The sequence below is a fragment of the Eurosta solidaginis genome, unplaced genomic scaffold (assembly GCF_040869045.1).
Source record: "Eurosta solidaginis isolate ZX-2024a unplaced genomic scaffold, ASM4086904v1 ctg00001082.1, whole genome shotgun sequence".
NCBI lineage: Eukaryota > Metazoa > Arthropoda > Insecta > Diptera > Tephritidae > Eurosta > Eurosta solidaginis.
In genome coordinates this window covers 260,748-281,895 of record NW_027136920.1, presented here as the reverse complement: position 1 = coordinate 281,895, position 21,148 = coordinate 260,748, and the positions used below count along the sequence as shown (strand labels likewise).

Below are 21,148 nucleotides of genomic sequence, written 5' to 3'. Positions count from 1 at the left end.
ACGATTAGAAGACGAATCGAATTCTAATGTATTTCTCTAAGGTAGAAGGTTAGAGGACGATTTGCGAAACTGTCGCGAATTATATAGGGGACTTCGTTCTCGATATCGAGAAAAGGGTTAAAATTCTAATCGAATTCTAACGTCAATTGCTAATGGGTTTCTAATGAGAATTTTTAAGTGATGCGCAATTAAGTTCAGTTATTTAAAATCAGCGAAATTTTCATTGTTTCATTATATCAGATACTTTTATTTGGTTATAAGCTTATAAATTATAATAAAATAAAAATAATTAAAAATCCTATCGTATGTTTCACAGTTTTCAGTACTAGTTATTGTGTTGGAATTTTTGCTTCCACTTATTTCCTCAGGATTGAGCTCGGCATTGGTTTGAGGTACGGATGAGGAAGCGTTTTCTTCATGCCATTCAAATAGCCCTTTTTAACTTTCTTGGATTCATTTTCACTTACTAGTATTTATTATTATAAATAGAAAAACTTATTTCTCAGCTTATAATATTTCCACACAACTTTTCACTATTTTTATTTTTTTGTATAACACTGTGACTGATCATGTCGTGCAAATAATCGATAACTGTGACAATAATCATAACATCGCATTTCTAGTGTTATTCGAAGTCGAATTCTAATCGAGTGCTCTAACTTAGTTTTCGATTCGAAATGCATTAGAGAACTACATTAGAATTCTAATGTAAAACTACAATATTTCTCTAACGTTAGAAACTGTGTTTGCTGGGTATCTATCTCGATTCCTTTATACCTGTACAACCAACCGTTATCCAATCAAAGTTAATATACTCTGTGAGCTCTGCTCAACTGAGTATAAAAAAAGAACCACGTGAAAACATAAAAACATATATCAGGGCCAATATTTAGTAACAAATATAGACGGTGTAAATGTAACCATTTTTGATAATGAAAACCAAAAATACAAAACGGTACATAAAAATCAAAAAAATTTTTTTTATCATTTCATTACACTAAATTTAAGCAAATGTAAATAAAAATATTTCATACTGTAAAAACCAAATATAATTTAAGTAAAAGCGAATTTAAATAAAACTATGCCAAACTGTAAAAACAATACTTAATGTAAGTAAAATAAACAAAAAGAAAATCACGTATAAGCTAATACACAAAAAACCCACAAAAATGAAATTTTGAATTACAAAAAAAAAAAAAAAACAAAAACAAAAAAAAAGCACAACAAAAAAAAAATACATATATATAAACTACTAATATTAATATATGTACATATGTAGGCTTCAGGTACAAATAAATGTAATTAATTAAATTAACTAAATTAACTAAAACTTACAAAAGAAAAAAAACACAAACAAAAATATATATAAACTACTAATAGTCATATACGTAAATATGTAGGTTAAAATACAAATAAATGTAATTAGTTAAATTAGCCAAGTTAGCCTTGGTATATCTGCCGCAAAAAATTTTTGTAATTTTTTTTCCATTCGCGATGAATGTAAAATCACACCACCAAAAAAGTTGAAGTCGACAAACCTGATCAACCTGTCGACTTCAACCTTTTTTTTCGAAAAGGAGGATTGTGTAACAGCAGCCTTATAATCTGACCCTGTTTCCCACTTGGTGCAACCCTGTTGTATATTGTGAATGGACAACAGGTGTTGAAACAAGTTGGAAACGGGAAGTCGGCTCGAAAAATAAGGGCGGCCATCATAATAATTTGGGACGAAGAAGCAAAACGTGAACTGTGAGCAGACTAAAACTAAAATAATTAAATCGTACAAACTATAAAATAAAACTAAATAAAGTGAAAAGTAATTATAAAACGTTTATTACATAAAGAAACCAAAACCAACATAAATAAAGAACACGAACTTAAACTACAACTAACTGTCTAATTATTGAGTGGAGTGTGCGTGCGAGCGCACAAGGAAAACATTTTTTTCAGAGGTTCCAAAATGGAACCTCACATTTCCCTACCGTTACATTTTAAAGTGTTAGTAAATCAAAAAGGGCGTTTGCACGCAGTATCAATAGAAAAATATCCAATTTAGATATGGTAAGACGGTTTTAGTGATTTTATTAGGAAACTTTTACCGTGTACGCCATATATGTAATACTCCTATATTGCTACAAAAGGCTAGTACATTCCCAAACATCATAGTGCCGATATATTGTTGTTTAAACGTTTTTGTTTTTGTATTCAATAATCGAATATACCTAAATTTATATGTTTTCTTGTCACACTTATGCTGCTACAATCACAAAAATTTTATAGGATGTCTTGTTTTGATTTCGAATTCAAAACACATTGCGAGCATTTTCTATTAGCAATATAGGAGTATTACATGCATATATGAGCCGTTTATTTTGAAAGTGGCATAAGTCATTTCATGTCGTTTAGGTTCAGTGGTAATTTGTTTGTATCTCTCCTCGCCTCCAGTTTTTTAGAGTCCAATATCCAAAAGATGCAATTCTTATTATTATTTTATAATTGTAGAACCATCTATATATGCATTCGTTCAAAAATAACAATGCATTTAAGACCATGAGTTGGAAATGACTTATGCCACTTTCAAAATAAACGGCTCATATGGTGTACGCCATGGAAATGAGTTCCCTATAATTTATGAATTTTATAATGTCCGGACCCATCAACAAATGAGATAAGATCACGCATTCTGGAACTGTTGTATTTGTAATTCAATTTGAGAAAAAAGTTTATTGACGTAGCGCCTTTGAAATTTTTCGATTTATTTGATTTCTCTCATATTTCGCTACCAGTGTTCGGAGTGTTTAAAACTGTTACCTAAGTAAACGACTACGTCGGAGTTAGAGTTAAATTTTCTTCCTTTTTTGAAAACGAACAACTAACATCAAATTGATTTGACAAAACCTTTGATTGTGTTTCTGCCATGAAATGTTTCTCAGCAAGAAAGTCATCTGCCTTATCAGATGCCTTCGAAATCGGCCAAAAACGTGTAGGATGACCAATTAATAGAAACAAAATCAGCACACCACATACTGGAAGAGAAGTGGGCTTAATCTCCCCGGATAAGTATCGTTAAAAAATGTTAATATTATAATTTTGAAAGATATAGAGGATCATACTTAACAGTCAAGTTGGCTGCCTGCGGTTTACCATACAGATTTCGTATTCTTTTAATGACGGAAGGTTTCAAGACCGTCCTGCAGGAACGATAATGGCGACCTTGTAACTGACAGACAGAGTGTGCCAATACCTCGATCGCCAATGATAGAAAACACGTTCCGGCACAAATCATGGCGGAGTGAGAATGGCAATATCCCGGCTAAGAAACACAAGGCGCCAGGTAATGACAGAATACCCGCCAGACACGGGGGCGAAGAGTTGGTAAAGAGCATGCATCAACTCCTACTGAAGCCCATAGTCAACAAACCAGTTGAACCTTATCAGTGCGCCTTCAGACCTGGTAAATCTACTATCGACCAGATATTCACGATGAGTCGGATCCTGGAGAAGTTTACGTTAAGAGAATCGACACTCACCAGCGTATCATCGACTTCAAAGCAGCGTTGACAGCCCAAAAAGAAGCTGCTTGTATGCTGCTATGTTTCAATTTAAGTTCCTTGCTCGGCGAAATGACGTTGAGCAACACCGCCAGCTCCGTAAGTATTGCGAAGGAACTCTCCATATCATTCGACCTCAGACAAGGCTTAAGACCAGGCGACTGTCTGTCGTGCGATTTCTTTAACATAATGCTGGAGAAGGTAGTTCTATCAGCAGAACTAAACCGTGATGGTACTATCTATTATAAGAGCGTACAATTACTGGCGTATGCTGATGATATTAACACTATTGACCTTCACAAACGCGCTGTGAGTTCTGCCTTCCCTGGTGAACAAAACGAAGTACTTGCTGTTATCCAAGAAAGAGTATAAAGAGATGTCCTCTCTCAACCAACAAAAATCACGCTCTACAAGGGAAACCTCCACTGAATTTGGAGAGACAAATGTAGGAAAACTTGACCACCCAATTGGCGACTATAATCGCGACACAGGGATAGCTGACGTGACTTGTTACCATGGCTTAACTATACAAGGTGGCAGCACGGGACAGCTGATTATGTACTTTTTATTTAATTTGATACATCAACTTCCGGCGCAGTACGATTTTGACATTAGTCTATCGAATTTACAAAAAAAAAAATACATGGAACTTTTATTTATGTTTGTAGGTATGTCACCATGTTGCCACCTTGAATAGTTCCGCCATGTTTGTTACGAAACGGCCAAAATTTAATTTACTTGAATACATTTTTTTCTTTGAGGAAAATCAAGCATTTTTGTTTTACTTAAGATCCTTTAATTATACAAAAATAAGCACCACCCTCTACCACTACTTACCCAACGTACTTCATTTTTATATAAAACTTATAGAAGTCCGGACACATTTCAGCAATTTAAAGCTAGTAAATTTGCTGTGCACCAACATTGGAACGAGTCCAAGTCGGCCTGAAGAAGAGCCAAGGAACTCAAATCGGTAGGACAGTAAGTGTAGCACAATTTTACATCATCCGCATACATTATATTATGGGAATATAATATTGTCTGTGGCAAGTCATTAATGAAAAGGGTAAAGAGCAAAGGGCCTAGATGACTTCCCTGGGGTACACCGGAGGAAACTCCGAACGATTCCGACAGATTGCACTTGAACAGGACTTTTTGGGTCCGGTTAGAAAGATAGCTTCTCAGCCACATTAATAGGTGAAACGGAAAGCCCAGTAAATCAAGCTTATGAATAAGTAACTCATGGTTAACGGTATCAAATGCTTTGCTGAAGTCCGTGTAGATGACATCCGTTTGCTTGTTCGCTAAAAATCCTTCCATAACTATAGTGGTGAAAAAATGGAGTAGTAGGTAGGAGCGGAGCAGAATACTCCGATTGACGTCACGCGAAAATTAATTTCACACCAAACCAAAGAGGATAAATATAATAAGAGACATCACTCGTTACTTTGCGTAATGTTATTCGTTAGGGTACTCGCAGGTTTTTTTTTGGGCGAGATGTGCATAAATGTCTTCTATACATTTCGTCGGGTATTTGTGTTTATTTTTCCAACTTTATTTATTTAATTAATTAATTCTCTTTCCAAAAGTAACATTTGGATAAGGTGCCTACACGGCATGGATAAATACGAGACAATTAAAAGTGTCCCTCACAGAAAATATTAGACATCAGTTTTTTTGATTTCCACGGAGTTACTCGCCACTCGTAGCAGACTGGTGGCTCTTATTTATTTATCCTCTTTGACCCAACTATGATTTATTTGCTCTCTCATTTTTGAATGCGTGATCTGTTTATTGGTTCATGGTCCGCACCGTTACGATCTTCTTTGACATTTCCTTGGCACTAACAATTATTTTTTTTTTTCTAACTATATTTTTTACTTCCTGTAGTATATTTTACATATGGGCAAGTCATGGGTTATGGACGCGATATGCGCACGCATTTAAACCTGCATAAAGAGAAACATGAGCAGCGGATTTAAAAGATATTGTTACAGATTTCAGGAAAATACTTAATTATTCAGCATTTCTGTTATAGTTCGAATCGCTGAACTTTCGAATAAATAACTCGAATATTCAGTATAGCAAAATGTTCTTTATTTACAACTCTACTCTGGTAGAAGTTCTTCACAATTACAATACTGGCGTACTTCACATAAAGCGTGTTAAAATCAAACTGACTGATAATTCCCCAGCTTGCGCTGCTTTTATCGAGAGTACCTCGTTCGCTTATTTCTCCTATGGTCTTAACTTTTCGCAAATAGCCTTCTCGAACAGCTGCTTATTTATTTCTCCTATATGTACCTGATATTTAGGTTTGCCTTTTAGTTATATGCGTGTGTATGTGTGAGTAATAGGTTGGGTAAGGTTGAACTGGCCGGTCAATAATGATTTCGCATAGACTGAATGTGACCATAGTGTTACCAGAATTTGGTCGACGAAAAAACGAAAGAACCCCAATCGGGTACCAGGACTTTTGTTATAAACTAACTCCGTCCTCTTGGCAAGTACTAGAAGTTTTCAAGGGCCTAGCTTAATTGCTGCATCGAAATCTGGAAACTCTGCCGCTCCTTATAACTGTACCCTTCATCTGGCGAGCGCTGGAAACGAGCACGGAACGTGCTTAACCGTTTCTTCCTGAAGTTCGCCCTTTCTACTTATGCTGTTACTGACGAGGGCCAACTTATAAGCATGTGACGTCAGAAGGCAGTGCCCAATTAGTATGCCCATCGTGAGACTTAAGTCTTCTCTCTACAGAGATATGAGCCACTTTGTGAGTCTTATATAGTAGGCTTTGCACATTATCTTGGAAATATAGCAGCCCCGCGCTTCATGGATCATATGCACTTCCTGCCTCCTTTTTATTTCCCTCAACGAAATCGGACGTCTATCGTCGTTTCGGCGAGTCTTGTACCTTCCTTTGCCAACTCATCGGCCTTTTCGTTATCTTCTATCACTTTATTATATATATAGAAGTATGGTCCAGCCTGAGCGAAGTTTTTCCAATGCTTCTTTGCATTCCATAAGTCTTCTTGATAAAGTACTGTGTAGGATTATTGCCTTAATCGCCGCCTGACTATCAATATATACATATATTGACGCTTCCTCCAGAATTTCTGCTGCTTCACGGATTTAATTTCTGCTTGAAAGACGCTGAAGTAATCTGGCAGCCTGTTGGATCCCTCCATTAATTTGGAACCACCCGTATACACATGTTTAATATGTTCTGATATATATTGAACGATTTTCCGTCATCCCTTGTCAAATTTGGTTTCTAGACAAACCGGCCGGAAAATCGTTGCAATATACATCATTTATCCACCCTGTCGGAAAATCAAAAAAACAAAATAAGTCAGTTTAATATGTTCTGACATTTCTGCACCCTGGCATTTCTGCACCCTGCAGGCGGTTATGTAGAATGCCGTGCAATGCTGCTGTAATATTTTCCAAACTGCCCTCCACCTAAGTCTGTTCGTACCGATCAGACAAATCTCTCGATCCAAACTCTGTTAGCCTCTTCAAAAGAACTACCCTTTTTCTATTTCGTGGTTTTTCAACTTTCTGTATGCGGTAGATGACTTTGCTGATCCGCTTTACAACTTTGTACTGGCCTTCCCAGCTACACTGAAATTTCATGGAACACCTTTCCGCTGGCTAGATCTGTATAACAGTACCAAATCTCCCTCCAGGAAACCTTCCGAATTGTTCTCTTTGTCGTACTTGTCTTTCATCTTACTACTCCTGATCATGGTGCGCTGCCCCAGAGTCTGCCAATGGTCTACTTCGAAGAGCTTGACAGATTGGTTTTGTGTCATCAGTATCGATTTCACAACAGTAGTGCGCCCTAGCTTGAAACCACCCTTTCATTCTTTCTGGGAAATTCTCTCCTGCGTTTAAGTGCGTCCTTTGGGTTTGTCAATGCCAGTGTTCTCACCGCAGGTAAATTCGGTTTTGATTTGTTTCTACCATTTGTTCCATCAATCTCTGCTCGGTCTACTGCCCTCGACTTTTGTGGTCTTTGTCGATACTACTCCACCAACACTCACTGCTGAACCCCTTTTCAAAGCTGAAGTTAAGTGGTAAATCCTCGTTCTTATATCGGATTATCATTCTTTGCATGTCGTTCCTCATGCCATGGTCCACTCCCAATATGAATTCATCAACAATCTCTGCCACAACGAATTTGTGTAGAATCCTGACCTTCCCAATCAGGACTTCACATACCACTTCTCCCTGGCGAGTATAGCCAGTGACCGTACGCAATCTTGCTCCATGTAATAGCTTTACTCTCCTGTTGACCAAATCATGTTTTTGAAACCACTAGACTCGAAGCCGGAAAGACAGGCTGTTTTCTGAATCAGTGCATGTAATAACATTTCAGCAAATGTTGGCTTTGCGTTTGGGTATATAGCTCGCTTCGTTTCGACGTCCTTTATTCCATTTTAAAAGCTCTAAATTTTTACCATCTCGATGTATTCCACTGGTGTGTCCCCATTTGCGAGATGGGCCAACCTTTCAATGTCCGACGCGAACTCCTGCAATGTTTCATTGGCCTTCTGCAAGCGGCTCTGCAACTCAATTTGATATATCTGTTCCCTATGCTCGCTTCCGTAGCGTGTTTCGACTGCGACCATCAATGTTTCATAATTGATTCGTTCTCCTGGAATGGTCTGTAAGATTTCAGCAGCAGGGGCCTTTTAACGCTGCTGAATTTAAATCGTTTTCCACCTGGTCTTTCCAGTGGAGTGGGCCGTCCGTTTAAAGCGGAGTATCATCTGTCATTCCCATAATATAGCCTAGCAGCTGTGTTTTAATTTAATGGAATATGTTGATGTCTGCGTCAAACTCGTACACCTCATCATTAAATATTCATCTGTACTCGCCGTCGCCGACGCGTAGATGTCCGTAAATCTTTCGAAAACCCTTTCTCTCGAACATTCCCAGAGTCGCCTCATATGATGTTGTAGAGCATGATTTTCGTTTGCCGAGAAAGGACTTTACTTTTCCATAATGCTAAATATTTATTAAACACGTAGTTAATGTCCAAGCAGCTATTAAGCTAGATCATATTTTATTTATTATTTATTTAAAGTCGACGACAAACTATGGTCGACTGCATAATATAAAAGATATATAAATATACAACTCGAAAGTTAAAATTGAAGATATATCGAGATTTCAACAATGTTATAATACAAACAAAGATATATTATTGAACATCAATCTTTAACTTCAGACTACAACAATAATAAGAAATATGAGCAGAAATAAGATCTTATACCGAGATCTTATACTGGCGGAATGCATCAGATTCCGCTCAGCATGATATCGGAATGCAGTGGATTCCAATATTGCTGTTGGAATGCAACAAGATTCCAATCAGCATGTCATGGGAATCCGGCAGTGCTAAGAGTAGTGTCCTCATTACACGCCATCACAAGGCATACAAAAGTAACATGACCTGTGTTGTTGGAATGCACCGGATTCCAATCAGGTCGATGCCTGACGCACAAGATTATACTGCCGGAGTGCATACGATTCCGGTCAGTGAATCATGAGAAAGCATGTTTTTAACGTTGTTGGAATGCACCAGATTCCAATCAACACAGTACTGTCTTGCTCCTTCTTAATGATAAATGTTGATAAATGTTCCTCCATCCTTCAACGGGGTAGTGCCTGTTTTTTACGGAAGACATAAATGCCGGCAAATTAAATTAAATTAGCTCGTAACTCTTAAATTGATACTTGCCTATCTTGCATTATTGCAATACGTATAGTGGCAAAAGTACATTCAAGACTGATACAGCTATATAAGTCATTGTAGTGCGCGCACCAGATAAGAAGAGGATTATTTTCAGCAAAGTTTCGTCGAAGAAGGTGTAAATAAAAAGGAACGTAGTGTCTGGATACTCTAGGGGGAACCGCAAAAAACAAGCGGCTGAGAAGGTCCGCAGAATCAATTTCTCCAATAATGAGCTTATGGATGAACAATATCCCCAGTAATATTCTCCGATTTTCCAGAGTGGGTAAGTTAATAAGAAGAAGTCTACTTCTGTATGGAGGAAGATGGAGACTTGAGTCTCAATTAAGGCCGCGCAATGCACATATCAAAAATTGCTTTTGAACTGACTCAAGACGCTTTATATGCTTTTGAGAAACAGGGGACCAAACGCATGAGCAATACTCGAGTATTGGACGAACCAGCGATGTGTAAAGAACCTTAGTGAGGTACGGATCATTGAACTCTTTAGCCCATCTTTTAACAAATCCAAGTAAACCCAACGCCTTGTTGGCAATAGATGAAATATGCATGTTAAAATTCAATTTCCGATCAAAAAGGACACCTAGATCATTTGCAATAGATATACGCTCCAAAGGCGTACCATCTATTACATTAGGTTCCAATGCTGGCTTCACTCGGTGAAATGTCATATGCTTACATTTAGAGCAATTTAAAGCTAGTAAATTTGTTGTGCACCAACATTGGAACGAGTCCAAGTCGGCCTGAAGAAGATCCAAGGAACTCAAATCGGTAGGACAGTAAGTGTAGCAAAGTTTTACATCATCCGCATACATTATGGTATGGGAATATAATATTGTCTGTGGCAAGTCATTAATGAAAAGGGTAAAGAGCAAAGAGCCTAGATGACTTCCCTGGGGTACACCGGAGGAAACTCCGAACGGTTCCGACAGATTGCACTTGAACAGGACTTTTTGGGTCCGGTTATAAAGATAGCCTTTCAGCCACATTAATAAGTGAAACGGAAAGCCCAGTAAATCAAGCTTATGAATAAGTAACTCATGGTTAACGGTATCAAATGCTTTGCTAAAGTCCGTGTAGATGACATCCGTTTGCTTGTTCGCTAAAAATTCTTCCATAACCATAGAGGTGAATACAAGCAAATTTGTAGTGGTTGACCTTTGACTAATGAAACCGTGTTGGCATGGAGATAAAAGACTAGAACACTGATATTGGTGTTGACTGGTAATAATCTGTTCAAACACTTTAGGAATGGCTGAAAGTTTAGCAACACCCCTGTAGTTTTCAACTTTTGACCTACTATCTTTTTTATGCAGGGGTATAATAAAAGACGGTTTCCAAAGTGGCGGGAATGATGCAGATCCCAGAGATAGCTCAAATAATCTTAAAATAGGCTCATACATGTTTTCGGCGCAGTACCTAAGCACGTACTAGGAACACCGTCCGGTCCTGGAGAAAATGTGGGCTTCAAAGATAGAAGACTCTGCAGAACAATATTACCATCAATAGCAGGATTCCTAATGGAATTCGAGCTATCTAAGCGATAGGGGTATTGACCGGAATGAAAACCACTGGATGGATACGTGGAATTAAAGAACTCAGAAAATAGTTCAGCAACGTCGTCATCAGTGCAAGCTTTTTTACATCCAAATATTAATGAGGGAGGATACCCAGAAGTTTTCCGCTTTGAATTTACGAAACTGTAAAACTTTTTTGCATTTTTAAAAAATTGGGCTTTACAACAACTCAAGTAATTTTTATAAGAAAGCTGATTAAGACGGTGAAATTTAGAACGAGCTATTAGATATTTAGAAAGGGTCTGCAGATGCTCCAGATTTCTTTAATCTCTTAAAAAGGCTAGATTTAATGTTATTAAGTCTGATAAGTTGCCTTGAAAACCAAGGTTAGCGAGTAGGAATGCAGGTATCAAAGAAGGCATCAAATATACTGTAAAATATAGAGATTGCCGATCGACATCAATGCAAGCATAGAGATCCGACCAATCATGGGAAGCCAACAGATCATTGAGCATTTTGAAAATCGCTTTGTAGAAGCATCTAGATCGGGGACGAGACTGTACTTGAATCCTACGGGGTAGGCTGATATCAAGTGATATCTCTTGCGGAGGGTGAAGAGGGTCTTCTGGAAGGGATAAAGGTAGAATTTGCGTAAGGGCAGTACACACCGAGCCATTCACGAATACTAAATCAAGCATTTTATTCCAACTGTTTGGAACATTGTTAATCTGTAAAAGAGATGAGTCTAACAAGCAATTGAGAAACTCATGTTGAGCAGTGGGAGTTAAAAAATTTGAATCACTCATATTAACCCAATTAACTGTTGGCAAGTTAAAGTCACCAACAACAACAAGTCGATCGTCATCTCCCAACTGCGAATACAAATCGCAGATGGCCGAGCTATGACTAGCATAAACATCCATATCCGAATGAGGTGATATACACGAACAGCAAACAATTACGCTATAGCTACCGAATGAAAGCCTAACTGCTATGAATTGGATATGAGAGATATTGTCCAGCGAAATCAACTCAGATGATAGGTTAGATTCAACAGCAATAAGGACACCTTCCGCTCTAGAGATGCGATCACGCCGCAAAACAGCATATTTATTTGAAAAAACCTCAGAATTGTAATTATCAGGCTTTAGCCAGGTCTCCATAAAAGCTATAACTTGTGCAGAAAAGTTGAAAGAATTAAGGAAGAATGGAACAAGTTTTGATCGTAAACCACGAACATTTTGGTAATTAATGAGAAGACGGGACAGATCAGCAATTACCTTTGTGGTGTTATTACTGTGTTCGTAATACCGTTTTTTGGCTGCAATAAAACAGGTTCGGCCCTCGCCTTTCTTGTGAACAAGTGAACCACAGTATGCTTAGGCCAAAAAAAGGAATCAAGTACCTTATCGATATATTCATCTGAAAGAGATATTTTGAATGAGTAGTTGTCTCTCTCATATTTAAAGTTAAATTTATACATATCGATATTACTAGTGGGTGCAATACCAAGTTTAGAGCAAACGTAATGAGCAATATCATTTTCGGTAAGCGAGGAGTGTAATCGGGACACAAATACAGCCCTACGAGGTGGCACGGCAGCCATTTGCAAAGGAGTAGCGGATAGCGCACCAGAGAGCTGGGAAGGTGCGGCCGTTGTAGGACAGTTGACAGAAAACGCATTGCTTGACGTAGCGTTGGTTATCGAGCCCGTCGATGAAGTACTATTTTTATACTCAGTTGAGCAGAGCTCACAGAGTATATTAACTTTGTTCGCATAACGGTAATCCGTAACGGCATAAACTAATCGAGATAGATATAGACTTCTATATATCAAAATGATCTGGGTGAAAAAAGCAATTCATTTAGGCATGTCCGTCCGTCCGTCTGTAAACACGATAACTTGAGTAAATTTTGAGGTATCTTGATGAAATTTCGTGTGTAGGTTCCTGGGCGCTCATCTCAGATCGCTATTTAAAACGAACGAAATCGGACTACAACCACGCCCACTTTTTCGATATCGAAAATTCCGAAAAACCGAAAAAGTGCGATAATTCATTACCAAAGACGGATAAAGCGATGAAACTTGGTAGGTGCGTTGACCGTATTACGCAAAATAGAAAATTAGAAAAATTTTGAGCGTGGCACCCCCCACTTTTAAAAGAAGGTAATTTAAAACTTTTGCAAGCTGTAATTTGGCAGTCGTTGAAGATATCATGATGAAATTTTGTAGGCACGTTACTCCTATTACTATATGTGTGCTAAATAAAAATTAGCGAAATCGTATGACGAACACGTCCACTTTAAAAAAAAAAATTTTTTTATGAGTCAAATTTTAACAAAAAATTTAATACCTTTACAGTATAAAAGTAAATTATGTCAACATTCGACTCCAGTAATGATATGGTGCAACAAAATACAAAGATAAAAGAAAATTTCAAAATGGGCGTAGCTCCGCCCTTTTTCATTTAATTCGTCTAGAATACTTTTAATGCCATAAGTCGAACAAAAATTTACCAATCCTTGTGAAATTTGGTAGGGACATAGATTCTATGACGATAACTAAGGCCCAATACGTTTTCAATAATCATTAACACCTTTCATTTGATACACATGTCATACAAACACATACCAGAGTTACCCTAGGTTCATTTTGCTAAATGGTGATTTTCCCTTATTTTGTCTCCAAAGCTCTCAGCTGAGTATGTAATGTTCGGTTACACCCGAACTTAGCCTTCCTTACTTGTTTTCAGGTACAGTATCGCTAGCAACAACCCCAGTATCGGTAACTGTTATTATTGGAGCTAAAGATACCGGTGGATGTGTAGGATGAATTGGGGAGTCCAGCGAAATCAACATTGGTGACGTAGAACAAACAGCCACAAAGGTACCACTGCACAGTTGGTGCATCACTTAATTTGCCAGAGATCGTCTTGCTAAAAGGTTAAGGTCACGAAATCTAATAAAAATATTGTTGAACTCTTTCTGAGTTTGCCTCAAAAAAGCTCGCATGTCATTTTCTACGGAACGATAATCATGACATGTCCAGTTCAGTCCAATTTTGCTAGATATTAGGTCAACAACCCGACCGCCTATGTGAGAGAAACTTGCACAGCTAACATGAGCCATATTATCACAGATCCAATAATAAACATAAGTATCACCACGGGAAATTTTCGTTTGATTGGTGCACTTCTTGACACAGCAATCCAACATAATTGCAAAGTTAAACAAACCCAAAAGAAAAATAGGCAAACGAAACTATAAGTATAGGATAAATTGAATAGCTGTTCAAAAAATATGAGCGAGAGTTATTTTGGAGCACTGGATGCAAATCGCAAGACAGCGTATAGCTAGCAGTGAACACAATAGAAAGCAAAAAGTGCACACAATGGCTTGCTAATAGCAGCTACCAACAAAAAGGTATGCGGTTATCACAAATTTTTGTGAAAATCTATGATCTATGAACACACAGACTGAATGTTTAAATTGCACAAAAAGCCACTATGTATATTGCACTGTGTAAAGATTTAATACGAAATTAAACTTATAAACTGTTTTCTATTATATTAATGAATATTTATAAAAGATAAAACTTGTTTACAAAGTAAAAAGAATAGCAGTTCGAAGAGCGATCAAAAACACGTCCGCGCACGGCAAGGTTACTTCTAGTATTTGCCAATAAAACGGAGTTGTTTTATAACCTAATTGGAGGTTTTCTTTTCGTACAATCAGGGTATGTGAGGTCTTTAATGAACGGCCAGTTTTGTTGGAGAGCATGATTTTCGTTTGCCGAGAAAGGCCTTTACTTTTCCATAATGCTAAATATTTATTAAACACGTAGTTAATGTCCAAGCAGCTATAAAGCTAGATCATAGATACTTTTGGTATTTGCCAAGAAAACGGAGTTGTTTTATAACCTAATTGGAGGTTTTCTTTTCGTATATTCAGTATATGTAAGGCCTTTAATGAACGGCCAATTTCCTAACCAAATGTGTAAATAATGTCATTGTGTATGAGCTGGCAGCGTGAGGTAAGAAAAGTGCTCATTTTAAAGGTCCAAGTCATCTCGTTCCCACCAGTTGAAATACTTCCGAGCAAAGGAGTGATCAAAATGTCCAGTTATTTGCTCGTGGGGTGATATACTTTCAATTTTTAAACAGATGAAATGTGAATGTTTTTGCTTTTAAATTTTGTTGTGTTGTTTTGGTTTTCTTTTGTTATTTTCCCTGTTTCCACGTTTTGTGGGAATGCTTGAAGCCCTTTCCAGCGCCCCATTCACAATGGCACTGATTTTATCCTCTGAAACGGTGCACAACTCCGGTCATTAGGTTGTTAAGGGTGTTATACGTTAGTATAAACATTTTATAATTTAAACTCAAGTTTCTGATGATTCTCATTTTTACTGGAAACCACCGTCTTTTTAAGTATATACATTTTACATTTCTTATAATAATTTATTATTTTTTACTTTTGTATTTATTTTCATTTGTTAACATCATGATTTGTTACTCACAAACATTGGTTCACCAACAACAATCCAACAAATTACTCCATCCGGCATGTTTCCTTTCGCTTTACAACGTTATGGTTAAATATTTGTATATGTTTATTTATACTTGTGATATATATACGATGTAAATGGATATCTTGCATGGAAATATTCTTTATACCAAATTCCTGCATGCGAGTAGAGCTCATGGTTATGTGTACCCTGCGAGTGCGAATACTTCTTATGTTCCGAACTCGCGGGTGGATTCGGAGAGAGCGAGTGTAAGTTCTGGTGGTCGAACTGATTCTGATACAATGTCTATATCTAGCTGTTCCATGTAAGTACAAAAATATACCAATAAAATAACTTAAGCAAATTCGACTCCGCGATAAAAGCTTTACTTTTTACTCAAAACCACTTTGGGAACGGATTAGATTTCTAGTGGAAAAAAATGGAGGTTTTATTTACAGAATTTCTAAAAACTACGCAAAAGCCTGCTAACTCCATAAGTTTTCATTACATTTTCAAAGTTATAATAAAGTTGAGTAACGGTTTCATTCAGTTAAGTTTGTTCGTTCTAATGTAATACCAATTTCACACAGAGAACTTTAAATAATTACTAAAGTTTTCTACATTAAAACGCTTACTGAACATAATCTCTCATACAAAATAAAAATTCACAATTATTTAATTAGGGCTACATTGAAAGCATAATCGAAAAAAGTCGGGCCAGCTTTAATTGGCTCTTAATATTTTTTTTTGTCAATGTAACGAATGACAACAAAAAATAAAATATATTGGATATATTATGTCAGAAGCAGAATAAAAAGTAAGAATTTGATCTCTGCAGCGTTTGCAACAAGAGATATTATGTTTTTACTTATTCAGAGCTGTATTGGCCGTTGAGTTCAAAGCAAAGAACTAATTTTTTTCTTTTCTAACTCCGTTGCGTATTTACATTTATACAAACATTTAATCACTTAACATTTAAAATCAAACATCCACACTCTATCTCATCTGTTCGTCATTTTCATTCATTTCAAGAGATATTATGGCTTTTATGGAATTAAGCAAGGTATTGGGCGTTCAATTAGAAAACATCTTTCTAAGCAGGGTTGCCAATCGGCATTGCTCTTGCAAAGACTCCAAGCGTATTTCTGCCATCAAAAGCTCATTAGTGTAGATTTATTCGCCTTGCATAAAACATGAATGCTCCGTTCCGCCGATTTGTAGGAAAAATTAAAAAAATGAGAACGACGCAAATTGGAGAAGCTCGGCCTATTCTCCTGGGAGGTTAATAGCACCAAGTACTTTTTTGTATGTTTGGGTGCAATATGTAAGAATGAAAACATGTATGTATGTACTTTTATTAGATGATCTACAAAGGGAGGGTGGAGCCGTTTGTAGAAGTACATGCAAGTGGGGAAAGCTTTTCACCATCTGGGAATGGCCAGAGCCATTATTTTGCATGCGGTTCAAGCAGCTCCCTACTTCCAGCTACCTCTGGGTAGCCACCAAACATCCGTTAAATGGTGAGCTAATGTGAGAAGGGGACAACCACTATGACATACTCGGTTTAAGGACTAGCTGTGGGATTTTCATCGGCAGAGTTTGTCCACCACAAGGGGCGGCTGCAAGCGGGCGTCTGTCTTGAATCATGCATATAAATGTGCAAATAATATTTTCATCCCCGCTGAGCGCCTTGTGCGCTGGGCTTGGGACCCGCCACGTCAAACCACACTATTAAAAAATCAAAAAAGCCTCGGGTAAGCCTTAACGGACGACGACTAGGGCAAACGTTTAAAGATGGTTTGAGGGCGTGACCTGGAATGTCCGTTCCCGAAATTGGATTGATGCAGATGCTTCGCTGGTTGATGTGCTCATCAAAGCAGAATCTGACATCACCGCCATCCAAGAAATGTTATGGACGAAGCAAGGAAGGAAGAAACAAGGTTAAAAATAGACACCTTTACTGGAGTGGCCATAGAAATACGCGTAGTTTCGGCGTCGGACTCGTGGTGGGAGAGAGACTTTGTCGCCTAGTACTGACGTTCACGGCTGTGGACAAATGTCTCGTCGCTATCCGAATAAAAGCCAAATTCAATAAAGTTTGGTTTTTGTCCCTGAGGAAGCTAAGGAATTTAGCGAAACGTTGGGCGATCTAGTGAAGGAGAATGATGCAGTTTTTACTTGCACTTTGCACCTATTAGATCCCATAGCCTAATCATAATCACAAATATTATAAGCAAACAAGGATCAGCACCAAATAAACAAAAGCCATTCAGTTGTGCCCATGCACCGACGGAGGAGAAAGACGATAAGGTGAAAGACACTTTCTACGAACGTATACAACACTCTCGCCATTATATAAAATTGGTGCTTTGCAATTTTAACGCCAGGGTGGGCAAAAAAGGGGTTTTTGGCCCCGCAGTCGGAAAGTTCAGCCAACACGCTGAACCCTCTCCTAATGGACTGAGACTGGTCGAGACATGGTCATATCCAGCACGAGGCTCATGCATAAAAATATACATCAAGCTACATGACTGCTTTCTGATCGAAATACACGCGATCAGGTCGACCAGGCTGTGATAGACGGACGGCATGCCTCCAGTGTTTTCGATGTGCGAACGATCCGAGGACCTAACATCGACTCGGATCATTATTTCGTCGCGCCCGCCTCTGCGCAGCCTAAGCCAAGGAGTAAAAACTCAAGGAAACTTAGACCTCGAAAGCTACAATCGCAAAAGACTGCCAATGTTTTCGCAACTCTCCTGCTCTCGGAGAGCACATGTTAACACGACGGAATGTAGGAGCAGTGGGTGCATATCTCTAAAGCGCTTCATACCGTCATCGAGGAAACAATTGATTATCGGCGACCACAGAAAAACGACTGGTACGACGAAGAATGCCGCGTTGCAACCGAAAGAAAACAGGCTGCCAGCGGCCTGAAAAGGAAATCGAGACGTCTTACAGAAAAAAACAGAGGTAGGAATGCGAGGAGCTTGAGCTGTTAAATAAAATAAATGTAAGGCGCGATAACCTCCGAAGAGATCTGAGGCCAAGCTTCTCTTCCAATTTGCGTCGTGCTCCTATTTCTTTTTTCCTACAAATTGGCGGAATGGGACCTACTAGTTTTATGCCGACTGCGAACGGCATCTGCAAGGCAGATTGAGTTTTTACTGAGAGCTTTTCATGGCAGAAATACACTCGGAGTGCTTGCCAAACACTGCCGAGGGGCGACCCCGCTTAGAAAAATTTTCTTCTAATTGAAAAAACTTGTTTCTAAAGTTGTTGATGTTGCTTTTCCCGGAGCGTGAACCCAGGATCTTCGGTGTCGTAGGCGGAGTACGGCTACCATCACACCACGGCGGACGCCGCTTGAGCTGTTAGCCACCAGTAATAACGCCCGCAAATTTTACCAACAATTTTTACGACAGACGGAAGGTTTTAAGTCCGAGGTAAACAGCGATTTACCGCACAGGGATGATGAGGAGCATGCGTTATCTTTTTAGGAAAATATGGTCGGACGAGCGCATCCCGTCGATTACGGCAAATTATGTCCAAGAACTATTTTCCTAACTGGTCTACAAGGTCGTTTTCGAAAAGAGGCACTTTAACTTCACATAAAGTTGGCGATGCATCATAAAAAAAGCTGAATATATTTTTTTTAAATTTATAAAATATGGCACTTGTATACGGAAAATGTGCGGCATATTCGTGTACAAGCATTCTTTTCCCAATTGGTAGTTTTTCACGGAGTAACTCGTTAACTTCACATGAATATTTTCTAAAATATATTCGTGGCAAAATTGTTTCTTTCACGGATAATTTACGGTAAATTTCCCCGCAGGAATTATTTCGCGAACTGGTCATAACAGTTGTTTTGCCCACTTCAGAGATGTATTTGCAACGCGCTCCTTTTAATTTCCCTTCTTATAGGTGGGACGGGACATGCATATTTTACAATTCCTCCGACGGCATCTGCAAGGAAGATAAATTTTCACTGAGAAGCTCCCTATGCACAGTGTTTCGTGTAGAACAAGCTAGCTGGACAAAATTATTTTATGAGATTTTCCGTTTCATATGCAGTCATTTATTACAACTACGTCATTTTTGTCAGCCATATGTTGTTTTTTTTATTTTTTTCCAAAATTTTACTTTATATGCATACATTTGCTTATTTCATATACAGTAACTCATGTGAATAAGTGACATAGATCCAAAAAAATTTAAAGGACTTAAGAATATTACTTTATTGTACTTAAATTGAATGGAATATAAATCTCAATACTCTAAAAAATTCTAAAAATTCGGAAAAAAGAATTAAAATTTTTTATGAAAATTCGTCGAATTTTTTAAATATAATTTAGTTTTTGTTATAGATCGTGACAAATTTTCTTATGGGAAATTAGTTAAAATAAATTTGCGAAAGCGAAAATTCTAAGAATTATCCAAAAAGGGGTGTCTACTTATTTATATGAGTGACTGTACATATGTACATACATATTTTGTATTTATTTGAGTATTTATCCTGGCACTACAATTTTTACAAAATTATTTTATAGTACCAGTCAGGAATGTAAAAGTGAATTGCAATAATAATAATAACAATGTAAATAATTAAATTAATTATGTGAAAATTACTTATTACAATAACTTAAAAGTAAAGTATCATACAAAGTAGAAAAGACGATAGATTTAAATTGAATAAAACCTGATCCAACAAAAAATTATAGGGTAGGTTTTCTTTTATAATTATGTTATTATTCGCTATCATCACTTTCATTGGATGAGTCACTTGTGGAATAGTCATGAACATCAGCAACACTACTGTGAAAGCTTGAAACAACTGGGGTATTTATTGACTCCTCAACATTATCGGGGGACAGTAAATTTAAGACTTCTGAAGTCAGACTTTTAAATTTTTTCTTAGGTATCTCCCTAGAACTGTTAACTAAAGGATCCGATGTTATAAGCAACATATTCATAAGATCTCTATTCGTGGCCTCACGCGACTGCTTTTGTGTGTTATCAGACCTGAATCGTCTCAAATCTTTGTTACGGGCTTCCTGTGCTTCCTCGGAAAGTTGACCAATAGGTAAAATTGCTGATTTTATAATATCAGTACTATGCACTAAGAATTTATGAACTGTAACAGGCATATTAAACCATGGATAGAGATCTATGTATAGTTGTTTAGTCTCGACCGCAAATTTTTCAAATTTTTGGATATTTATATTGTACCCAGATGCTAATGCGCGAAGGAGAGTGTCGGATCTTTTGATGAGCGTTACATCCAATCCCGTAATCTCAGCACTAGCCTCAGAATTTTCGAAAAACATACGAGCAGCGTTGCCGTCATTGGTATTGCCGAAACCTGGTTTTCGTTTATCTTCATCAATCCATTGTATGTACCTGTTTTTATGCCTTGGTGACTGGTGCGGTAGGTTGTGGCAGGTTGAAGTCAATGATCTTCGCCTTTTTGCTTTTGGTGTGATCTTGTTGACCTTGCGCGTTTATTTTGTATGTTTTATGGCTACGTGTTTATTCCCTGTACCAGGGAATTGGTTTTGCCGTTTGTAGATCAGCTTTAAAGGTTCAAATATCTCGTCGGAGCTAGTACGTACATACATCCTATTTGATATGTAGAGATAACTAAATCCACAAAAAAAAAAATAAAAAATAGATGTGCAAAGAATTCGCAATGGGTTTTTCTTTCGACTATTAGAGAATATTTGCGACTATAACATATGTAAAATTAAGCCCGGATGTCCGCGGATGTATGTAACTTGTTTGTCCCTAAAGTTAAAAATATAGGGAAAAAATA

The 21,148-nt window shown here is 37.6% G+C and overlaps 1 protein-coding gene across 3 annotated transcripts in view; it reads left to right on the top strand.

The window, feature by feature from the left end:
* LOC137235799 (axin-like) overlaps positions 1-21,148 on the top strand; it is a 647,628-nt gene that overhangs the window by 388,464 nt on the left and 238,016 nt on the right. For 2 of the 3 annotated variants that reach the window (XM_067758630.1, XM_067758631.1), the window contains exon 5: positions 15,524-15,658. The exons of the other annotated variant lie outside the window; for it this stretch is intronic. In XM_067758630.1, the coding sequence (XP_067614731.1) occupies positions 15,524-15,658 (135 nt within the window). The remainder of the gene's footprint in view (positions 1-15,523; positions 15,659-21,148) is intronic. 3 annotated transcript variants of the gene reach the window in all.